The sequence below is a fragment of the Triticum aestivum genome, chromosome 5B (assembly GCF_018294505.1).
Source record: "Triticum aestivum cultivar Chinese Spring chromosome 5B, IWGSC CS RefSeq v2.1, whole genome shotgun sequence".
NCBI lineage: Eukaryota > Viridiplantae > Streptophyta > Magnoliopsida > Poales > Poaceae > Triticum > Triticum aestivum.
In genome coordinates, this window is record NC_057807.1 from 518,866,796 (window position 1) to 518,878,714 (window position 11,919).

An 11,919-nucleotide genomic window follows, 5' to 3' on the forward strand; every position below is an offset into this window, starting at 1 on the left:
GGATTTAGACCAGTCCTGACCAATTTGACGACCCTAGTTGGATGACCAAAAGTGAGTGTCCGATCTGCACTTTTGCGGGCGATTTCGTGATCTATGTTAGAGTTGCCCTGAGATGCTAGGGTCAGCATATTGAATAGGGTGACATGCAAATTGCACTAGACACCACTGAACAAGGCAGAAGGAAAGCCTGTGAGCACATGGAGAGGTAGCTCCCGAGATGCCAGGTTTGAACGCAAACCTATAGTGGCAGCTCACCTGGAGCGTCACAACATCATAACAACATGAATTCGCTACTCAAACTTGAAGCACATGCAAAGGAAGAATCTCAACGCATCATAGGAATGCAAAACGATATATTAGAACTAGAATTATTTGCAGAATAACCAACAACCAACAACAAACGCATAATAACCAAGTTCAAGAGTGCAGCAAAAGACCACCAACATAAAGATAATGGAGTGAGCCATATGGTAAACCTCCTAGATCGACTGGAACCGGATCAATGTACTTACGACTTACTACTAGCATATTTTTGAACCAGAAACGATTAACAGCTACTCTCAGGCATTAACAAAGCCGGGTTTCCTTCCTTGTTGGTCATTCGATTACGAGATAGTTGTTTCTTTACTTTACCCCCTCGATCTTCACTTGAAGGCCCACTAGTTCTTCATCCAGAGTTCATCCACTTCCTCTTTGGTGAGGTCGTTCTTGATGTTGAAGGTCCTACGGATCTCCTCTGGAGTCAGCCCCTTTATCATGTCAGCGGCCTTCTGGCAGGTCAGATCCAGCAACCCCTTGATGTCCAGGTAGTTTACAGCCTATCAAGGCAAATATAAGCATGATGGTCAGGTATCATACTTACACAAAAGAGACTAAACAGATAAGAGACAGGAGCAACATAAACAAGCTATAGTTGCATCACCCACATAGTGAGGGAGCAGAACTTCGCACTTAACTAAAATAGTAGCAAAAATGCAAATGGTGAGCGTGCAAAAGTTCATATTAAGCAAAATAGTAGCAATACAGCATGACGAGGGAGCAAAATTTCATATTAAGCAAGATAATATCAATACATATAGTACAATCTAAAGGTGAGTTGTCTTACATGATACTGAAACAATACTATACAAGTTTTGCACACAAATGGATTCCAATATTGCCAATACAGTGCAGATGAATCATGCCAGCAACATGGATAACCCAAAACAACTATGTACAACAATAGACCTACCAGCTAGGAGCTGTAAAGAAATACATATTATATTACTTGCAAAAGCATATAATTGAAAAATGAGAAACATATACTATAGAGCTATAAACACCAATAGACCACTAACAGTAGCATTCTCATATGTGTAAAATATTATCCGGAATAAAGATACCACAAAGCATAAAAGAAAGCTCACATGCCTTACAATCTGATGGGATAAAGGTACTGAATAGTTGAACACAGATGCATCCTAGGATAGCATTCTTGACTGATGATGCAAGAAGCATCGAATAGAAATGACATCAAAGAAGTCCAACAAGCCATCACAAAACAACAACCAAACCATGTTGATGTCTTACAGTCTTGCTGACCATTTCTATAGATAATCTACCTATCTACTAATGAAATGCAAGTCAGATAGTTCAGATTTCCAGCAAATGATGAAATGCAGATAGTCAAATGTTATCACAATACTCTGCTCAAGTAAATATAATAGACTAGAGTAATGCAAATTAACTCAGGAAACAGAAATCAGCAACGTGTACAAAGCTAGGTGCATTTAACTAAGCACAATACTGATATTTTTTGTAGAAAAGCACAATACTGAAGTTATATAAATGCAACTTACAGTAGTACAACACTGAAAATATTAGCGTATCTAAGTAAACATATTTAGCAAATAAGGCAATACACTTTTACCAATATCATCAAATAGCTCTTCATATAATAGTTGTTCCATCCTATTGAGATTACAAACACTTAGGATCGCACAACCATGTAAACATGATGGCAATTAACCTAGAAATTAGAAAACGTAAAAAATATAAAGGTCGACAACATTCCCCCTTTTATTTATTAAAAAAATTAATGAACCATTCCAATATTTTGCAGAATACCTACGACGAACATATAATGCATATCATATATCAGAGTACTTGCAACGAGTCTACAGTACTCCCTCCATTTACTTATACAAGGCCACTATAGAAAATACACTTTGCATCTATACAAGACCACCAACAGTAATCGAGACAAAAGTTAATGATATTTTCTCGAACTAGCAACCTATTTAAAACATGCATACAATCATAAATGATAGTCCAATCAGCTTCCTACCCTTTCCTTGCATGTATTTGGTGTATTAATGATCCCAGTATAGGAAGAGAAAAGTTGATTTACAAAGAAGACATTAAATTTTACATTGGTACCTGTAATATGAGTTTGTGGCCTTGTATATAAAAATAGAGGGAGTACTACGTAGTTCCTAACCCAACAATGCCATGAGACCCTAAAATCACGAGCACACGAAGCACAAATCTGGGGTACCAATACTAACCATTCAAAATCACAAAAAAAACCGCCTCTAAATAGCAGGAACAAGATCCCTTGATGAGTACTAACTAGAAGGAGCACGATGGGGAGGGTTGGATGGAAATCTCACCAAGATGAGGTCGAAGAGGATGCGTTGTTCGACGTCGACGAAATCCTTGTCGAAGGTCTTGAGGTACCGCTCGGAGGCCTTGGTGGTGGAGTCTGTGGCTTCGGCTCCGTGCTTCTCGACGTGCTGCTTGCAGTATTTGATGACCATGGCAAGGATCTCTGCTATTACATTGGGGAGGGGGATGATGTTGTTGGCGCAGTCATCCTCGATCATGTGCTTGATGGCCTGTGACTCCATCGCCACCATCTCCTCCACCACAAACTCCACGCCGTCGGAGCTCCTCAGCGTGAGCTTCTTCTCCGGTGCCACTGCTGCCGCGGCCGCCATTGATCCGATCGCCTGGGAGACTGGGGTGGCTAGGTGGTACGAGGCGAGAAACCTTAGGAGCGAAGGTGAAGGGGGAGTTTGGGGGTGGAGGGGAGGTGCTTTTATTTTTGGATCGCGAAGGGGAAAGGTGGATTTTCTTTATGGAATGGAAAAGGTCTAAAATTATTACCATTATCATTTAGGGAAACGCCAAAGCTTCACCCGGTCGCATAGCTCCCTCCCATGCGCCACGCTACACCTACCAATGCAAGGGCGCCACGCTAAACCCACCAATGGTAGGGCGCCACGCTACACCTGCAAATGCCAGGGCGCCACGCGTCCTTGCGGGCCCATGCACATCCCTTCTCTCCTGCTTATCTTCTTTTTCCCTCTCGTCGGACTCCTCTCTCCGAGACGCGCTCTGCTCCTCTCCCCAGATGCTTGTCGCCAAGGTCATCTTCCCCGATGCTCGCCGCCATGGCCACTTCCTCCTCCACCCCTCCCCCACGGGCACGACCAGTGAGCTTTTTCCCCACTAATCCACAAATGTTGCAACCAATGTGCTCGTCGCTGGAACTCGCGCGGCTGCGTGCAACATTCCACAACCATGGCTGCGAGCTCTTGTTCGGGGGGGCATATTTTTTGTTGACAGGATGCAACCGCGTGTTGCCATGAAAATTCTTTTTCTAGAACCAGCAGCACAATTTCCTGGAACTGACTACGCATAACGCGAGGTTGACGGCCACGACCGGCATAATTTTTTTTGTTGAAACCAGAGTTGTAGCCAACAACACCGTCATCGTTTGTTTACACCCATACCCGGCAAAAGCTATACATCCACGTTCACACAGAGCCGCAACCCTTTTCACGTGGGAGTAACAACCGCCAACGACATAGGTGTCGATGTTACAAATGCAGAGGAGCTTAGGCGACGGTGACCACGAGCTACACATTTTGCTGAAACCAGCGAATATGGATGTTGTAGTTTCCGATGAATAAAGCTACTACCGACAACTTTTTTTGCTACTGCCAACGAATTAGTTGGTACATCTATTTACAACTTGGTGCGACCCTTGATGGCGAGACGACAGGTTTTGCACAACCGTGTGGGTTTTGCCTAGTAATATCGGCGGTTTTTGCTACATCCATTCTTCACGACGATGAGATGCCGGTGGTGGGTTGATGTGAATCCCGGGGACAAGATCTAGTGTGGGCCCAGGGTGAATGCTGCAATCGGTCACAAGTGAGCCGAAACCTTGACTGGCAATGCGTGACGGCGACCACACGGTGCCACAATCATAGAGCCGGTGAGTTGCATCGGAGACTCGTTTTTGGCTGGAATAGGTGACCGTAGGGAGTGTGACGGTCACCATGGCGAGAGTGGCAGATACCTTGTATCTGTTTTGCTACGACCAACAATTAAAATTGTTGCCACGACTTCGGCCATCATTTTCGCGACCAACATGGGGTTGTTCCTCGGTGGGAGATGACGAGCACGATGACCAATGAGGAAGCAGTGGTGGCCGGTAGTAGCAGGACGAGCACAGGAGTGGTGGCACAGGGTGCGAAGGGGGTGCGGACGAGCTTGCTGCGGGGGAGGCAGGGGCGTGGGGGGTGGGGGTGGGTTCAGCCGTGCGGGAGGAAAAAGAAGAAAGATATGGTGTGCCCTACTCTCTCAAATCGGATGCCTGCTACAAATTTGGGTGGCTGCCCGGTGCCTAGCACTGCTCTATTATTGGGGGGGGGGGTGAGAATTTGGCCACACTGGTTTGGTTCACATATTCAGATAGGGAGACACTTAAGAGATGCTTTCTTCATCCGAATTTATTGTGTGAGTTATTCAAACTAATGGACCAATGCAAAATGTCTAGGCTAAAGACGCGTGATTTAGGTGTATGGTATAATAGCCAATGAAATTAACTCGGAGTAATTGCATGCAGCCGATTGCATGCTACATATTTGCCTCCAACTAGTCAAGCGCACATACAACGCTAGCCCGCAATTATAGCATGCATCTGTTTCCATTTTCGTTGTTGTATGCCAATCGAGCGCACATCCAGTGGAGGGCATCAAGGAAAAGTAAAAAAGGTAAACACATTGTTGGTCACAATCACGCAACTTTGTCAAAAAAGTCCCTAGCATTATCTTTGACGGTGTTGTTTGCGAGTCGTCGTGTCCACATGGATACCTTGGTGAGGCCATACAACTGGTTGTACGTTTTGTGAATGCGTACGTCCAACACTAGACTGTAATTATAGTGCAGTTGTTACCATCTTCATTTTTGCATGCCAACCGAGCGTATGGTGACTAGTTTGGCTTTTTCCAAAAAGGTCCCTAGCAATATTTTGGAGGCGTATGGTTCTGAAGTCATATGCTTACAGCGGCTTTATATGCGCTTTCTGGAATGGACATATATGGTTTTGAAATAGTACCGCATATGGGCAATTACATGTTCGTATCGGAGCAGGACCAATTGTAGGATTCCTTACTGTGGCACCCCGGCTCAGAGAGAGACCAAAACACCTCGTATTCCAGCCCGAAGATCAAGTTTTCTGGAATACGACACTGCTTGGCCTAGAAGAAATCGACTTTTATTACAAATGCTAAGGATACAAGGGCTCAAGTAGTACAAAGGATTACATCGGCACAAGGTTCAATGCCTGCTCAGGTAGTCCTATGCTAGCAACTCGTGGAAGCGGAACAACTTCTAGCAGCGGAACAATGACGATGGTGATGAACTCCACTTCGCAGGGACTCTGGCTGGAACGTATCCTAGTGCACAAACTCAGGGATCCTTAGCAGGCAATCAATCACAACATGACCTACAATCTGGCATGACATGCCAAGTGAGTACTTTGATTGTACTTTCAAGATCACAACAGCCAAAACAATCAAGACAAACAACAACATGGCATTTACAGGTTGATTATCAATGACGAGCATGATACTGCTGGTAACCCACAAGTATAGGGGATAGTTCGTAGCCTTTTTCGATAAGTAAGGGTGTCGAGTCCAACATGAGTTAAAAAGGTAGAACAAATATTCCCTCAAGTTCTATCGACCACCGATACAACTCTACGCACACTTAACGTTTGATTTACCTAGAACAAGTGTGAAACCATTTTTGTAGGTGATATGATAAGTTTTGCAAGGATAAAAGTAGAAGTACTTAGCAAGAATAAAACTATGAATAATTTGCAAGATAATAAAAGTTAGTTGTTTAGTAGAAAGGTTTTGTAACACAAGAGAAAGTTATTTGTCCCTAGGCAATCGATAACCAGACAGGTAATCATTATTGCAATTTTATATGAGAGAGAGGCATGAGCTAACATACTTTCCGTACTTGGATCATATGCACTTATGATTGAAACTCTAGCAAACATCCGCAACTACCAAAGATCATTAAGGTAAAACCCAACTACAACATTAAGTATTAAGGGTGTGTTTGTTTGGGCTCTTTTCAGTAGCTTATGTGTCTTCTAGCCATTAGAAGCTCGGGCCCAAACAAGTAGTCAAAATTTGGGCCAGCTCCACGGAGCCCAAAGTCGGAGCCCGCGCAGAAAAATGACCATAAGCTACAAAAAAATGACCACAAGTTGATTTAGTTGATTTATAAAACATTTTGATTTAGTTGATTTATAAAACATTTTGATTTAGTTGATTTAGTATGCTAGTTGATAGCTCTGAAGATTTGGCACCACCTAGCTGTGAAAATATAAGTGAAGAAGAACCAAAAAAATCACATGCTACTGTTTTTCTTTCATGTGAAGTGGATCGTTAATCCTTTGCTCATATTGCTTTAGGAAAATGGTGCCACCACCACCACCACCATGTCGATTGTGCAAGTCAAGGTGCGCTAGCAGCCTTGCAACTGGCAAGCTGTTCGGCATCTACTTCCAGCCGAGTTTTTGTCATGCGGCGGTAAGAAATTATATGAAATGTAACAACTATTTTATTTTTAGTGTTGGCATTACTGCATTGTGTCATTTTGCTTTTTTACACAGATCGTCCCATGCAATCTGAGGTTGAAACTCAACAAGCTGACATGAGACACTGTGACATTTGAGGCTCCTGGGGGGCCGTTGTCGGTGTCAAAACCGGCGGATCTCGGGTAGGGGGTCCCGAACTGTGCGTCTACGCGGATGGTAACAGGAGACAAGGGACACGATGTTTTTACCCAGGTTCGGGCCCTCTCGATAGAGGTAAAACCCTACTCCTGCTTGATTAATATTGATGATATGGGTAGTACAAGAGTTGATCTACCACGAGATCAGAGAGGCTAAACCCTAGAAGCTAGCCTATGGTAATGATTGTTGTTCGTCCTATGGACTAAAACGCTCCGGTTTATATAGACACCGAGAGGGCTAGGGTTACATAGAGTCGGTTACAATGGGAGGAGATCTTCATGTCGTACCGCCAAGCTTGCCTTCCACACCAAGGAAAGTCTTATCCGGACATGGGACGGATTCTTCAATCTTGTATCTTCATAGTCCTAGAGTCCGGCCAAAGGTCATAGTCCGGCCATCCGAACACCCCCTAATCCAGGACTCCCTCAGTAGCCCCCGAACCAGGCTTCAATGACGATGAGTCCGGTGCGCAAGTTTGTCTTCGGTATTGCAAGGCGGGTTCTTCTCCAAATTCCATGTACCTGTCGGATAGTGTCCGGCTTCTGGTGCGTGTTGCTATCCTCAGCTTCTATTCCCAATAATGACCATCTTCCACGTGTCAAACGAATGCGAAAAGCCAGGGGGTCTTTTCGTTCACCCCCAGGCCGGGTAAATGAGCCGCTCATAAAAAGAGGCGGGGATTTAGATCCAACTCACACCACCTCCCCCCTGCGAGTATTCATCAGAGCGCTTTCGACAGAGATCCATTCCACCATGGCCGGCCAAAGCAGCTCCTCCTCTCGCCTCTCTAGCCCTCGGCCCGGAGACTAGGAGCGGTGTTCCATCCCGTATAGCAAGCTAGTAGTGCTTCAATCCAAGGGGCTCCTCCCCCCAGCATATATGGTCCCAGTCCAATCCGGGATTGCCACCTATAGCGGCGGAGAGCAGGCGGAGAGTGTCCCCAATCCCTCTCAAGGAGAGCGGGTGTGCCTAGTTCCTTATTTAATAAGAGGACTCGGATTTATGTGTGGAGCTAATTGATGGGGTGTTTCATCAACTGAGTAAGGACAATACCTTAGTGGCCATTACGGCCGACTATCCCGGACTACTTCCAGCCTCAAAGGTAACCGAGACTGAAATCCCAGTACTTTCAAGAGGATCCATCCATGCTTTATTTTGAATGCCGTAAACCAATAGTGTTTCATTTTGCAGGGGAAATCCTTGAGGCGGAGAGCCGAGCCCGCGGTGGGCAGCCAACAAGGGCCGCTAAAGCCAGGCGGGTTAAAAAGAAGTGCGGACCAGATCGAGGTTCTGGCGCAACAATACGGCGCGAAAATTTAACGCCCAGGGTTTAGGCCCTCAAGTCACACTAACACTCATGCTCTCCTCAGGAAGAAGAGAGTCCGCCGGACTATATCCACCGGCCAGGCTTCAAGGCCGAGTCCGGAAGCGGAGGCGAACACGGGGTGCGCATCGAACGTTCCTCCGACAGAGGACGCAGACGGGCTTTCTGCCACCAATTCAGAGGTGGAGAGTGCCATGAACCACAAGCGTCGCCGGACTGTTCTTCGTGACGCATGTTTTTCCCAGAGGCGTTGGACGCCTTTAATACGGGAGATGCGTACCTCTGTGCCGCTCAAAATGGTCTGGCCAGAGCCACAGAGCAGTATGTGAAAGACATACGGGTGAGTAAATCTGATGGTTATATATGTCAGTAGCCCCCGAGACTTGAAATAGTTAAGATAACTGTTTTAAGGATCATATGTTATGCAGGATCTTACAAAAAAGAACACGCAACTGTCCCAGGAGCTGGAAGAGTGCAAGGCCCAACTCGAGGCCGCACTGGCCGCTTCAGATAGTGCCAAGGGGACCCCCCAGGTAATATATGCTTCGAAAGATAATTCCGTTGTGAAGTGCGGCATGTGTGCAATTCTGACGATAATAGTGCAGATGGGTCCGAAGTGAATCCGGACAAGTAGCAACTCCTACGCCAGTTAAAGGCTGGTGAGAGCATCCTGATGAGGGTGAGGCAATAGAAGAACAAGCTTCAAGACGCCAATACCCGGCTGGGCGAGGAACTAAAGGATGTTCATGCTCAGCTGTTTGATTCCGTAAAGGAGAATCGGCGACTTCGACGCGGCATTTTTAGTAAGTGCTTTAATGAATCTTCGAAAAAAGAGTTCGGCGAGGAAGTCGATTGACAGAGCTATGTTTGTAGGTATGCTGACAGGTCGTCCTGCGGAGGAAATGCCCGGTTCAGCGTGGGACCTTCTTCCTGAGCTGTTGCAACTGCACGAACGAGTTCGGCAGGCGTCGTCCAGGCTATGTGGCCATCCCTCTCCATGCCCGAAGGCCTTGGAGAGCTTGCAGAAGCTAAAGGGAGTGCGGCAGCACTTCCAGTTATGGAAGATATCGGCCTGCCGTCAAGGTGCCAGGGAGGCCTAGGCCATGGTGAAGACTCGGTACACGAAGGCTGACCCAAACCACATGGCCAAGGTCGGCCCTGTGGGGCCCGATGGGAAGGAGATCCCTGTCAGTTTGGTGTATGGCCAGGTAGAGCTGGCTGCCAAGTATTCTCAACAGGACTTAAATTAGACAGCCTGTTGGATGGTATTGAAGAAGAATATACCGAGTCAAATTGACTATGTAATTTTAAAATGACATGTAAAATGCCTTCTAGCCGGATTGTAGATCGTTTGTCATTGCGGACCTTTTCGCTTCAACCTCTGGACCCGATAGTCCGGAGTGTGTCCGAATACCCTCTCGGTTATGTAAGAACCGGGGCATGCATGGAGACAAGGCGTAGGGGTCATAAGTGCTTTAGCAGACAAGTGCCCAACTAGTTATGTTATATTACATGGTTAGTAAGAAACATCTTCCAGGGAGAATAGTTCCGTTAGGGGTCCCTTTCCCTGGGAGGCATGCCCTAAAGTGCATGTCCGAACCACGAGAAAGAGCAGAAAAAGCATCTGGCGGCAGATAAATAAACAGTTCACCGACCGAATATTCTCTTAAGAACGCTAGCTTTCGGCTTCACCCAGTCTGAGGTACACATCCGGCTGACCCGGCAGTAACAATCACAGAGGTGCTCCCTTTACCATCTAGCCGAACAAATGGGAACATAGGGGTAAGCACAGGAGCCAGGCAACCCAGCTTGGCCAAAACTTAAGTCATATCGATGCATATAATGGTGTATAAGAGGTTCATGCGGAACTGTCACACATGTTTGGGGCATGAAGCCTATTTATATAAACTTCTGATAAAGAAGCCCCCAGGTATAATGAGCACGAGTGGCACGTCAAGTGTGTGCGAGCAACGCTCAGGCAAGCCCCTAAGGCTTGGGAGAAAAAGGTGGGGAGAAGGAGAAAAAAATACCAGGCAGCTAATTTGAAAAAAAGATAAAATAAAAAAAGGGACAGAGGAAGGAGACAACACGGAGTCCGGCGCTAGGCGTAGAATCTTCATAGGCGTGCTGCGTTCCATGGGTTCGGCTCGAGTCGGTTGTCCGATGCGTTTTGCCGACGGTACGCTCCACCAGTCAGGACTTGGTCGATTATGAAGGGACCCTCCCATTTGGGCTTTAGTTTGTCCTTTTTCTTGTCCGGCAGGCGTAGAACTAGTTCGCCAACGTTGTAAGTTTTGGCCCGTACTTCTTTGCTTTGATATCTTCGAGCCTGTTGTTGATAGAATGCGGAACAGGCTTTTCCTACGTCGCGCTCCTCCTCCAATGCGTCCAAGCTGTCCTGCCGATCGAGCTCGGCTTCTCTTTCTTCGTACATGCGCACGCGAGGTGAGTCATGAATTATGTCGCAGGGCAGGACTGCCTCCGCGTCGTATACCATAAAAAATGGCGTGAATCCGGTAGTGCGATTCGGTGTGGTCCGCAGCCCCCAGAGTACGGAGTCGAGCTCCTCTACCCAGTGCGTGTTAGATTCCTTGAGGGATCGCACTAGTCTGGGCTTGATGCCGCTCATGATGAAACTGTTGGCACGCTCGACTTGACCGTTGGTTTGTGGGTGATAGACTGAAGCATAGTCGAGCTTAATGCCCATGTTTTTGCACCAGATTTTGACTTCATCGGCCGTAAAGTTTGCGCCGTTGTCAGTGATGATGCTGTGGGGGACGCCGTAGCGGTGTACAACCCCGGATATGAAGGCTATCACTGGTCCGGATTCAGCCGTCTTTACAGGCTTGGCCTCTATCCATTTGGTGAATTTATCCACCATGACCAGTAGATATTTTTGCTTGTGGGTTCCTCCTTTAAGGGGTCCAACCATGTCAAGCCCCCAGACCACAAAAGGCCAGGTAATTGGTATGGTTTGTAGGGCGGTAGGTGGCATGTGGCTTTGATTAGCGAATAATTGGCAACCGACGCATCGCTGCACTAAGTACTGAGCGTTTGCCCGGGCCGTCGGCCAATAAAATCCGGTACGGAAGGCCTTTCTTACAAGGGCCCGGGCTGCGGCGTGGTGCCCGCCGAGTCCGGCATGAATTTCAGCCAGAAGATTTCTCCCTTCCTCTTCGGAGATACACCTTTGAAGGACTTCGGTTATGCTTTTCTTATAAAGCTCTCCCTCGTGGAATTTGTAGGTTTTAGATCGCCACACTATGCAGCGGGCCTCGTTTTGGTCCTCGGGAAGTTCCTGCCTAGTTAGGTAGGCTAGGAATGGTTCTGTCCACGGGGCAATGGCTGCCATTATTGTGTGGGCTGACGGTGTTGTTTCGTTGGTGGAGCCATCGACTGTGTCAGAATGTTCGGTGAGGGGTAGTGTGGTTGTGTCCGGTCTGTTGTTTCCGAACTCTCCCTCCCATGATACGGATGGCTTGAAAAGCCTCTCTAGGAAGATGTTGGGAGG

At 46.8% G+C, this 11,919-nt stretch overlaps 1 protein-coding gene across 1 annotated transcript; it reads right to left on the reverse strand.

The window, feature by feature from the left end:
- Positions 1-468: 468 nt before the first annotated feature.
- LOC123116701 (SKP1-like protein 1B) lies at positions 469-3,082 on the reverse strand. The gene is made up of 2 exons (XM_044537624.1): positions 2,652-3,082; positions 469-818 (listed from the first exon to the last, which is right to left on the reverse strand). Exons 1-2 carry the CDS (start codon positions 2,976-2,978, stop codon positions 660-662), a joined length of 486 nt encoding a protein of 161 aa, XP_044393559.1. The 5' UTR covers positions 2,979-3,082; the 3' UTR covers positions 469-659.
- Between the last annotated feature and the right edge of the window lie 8,837 nt (positions 3,083-11,919).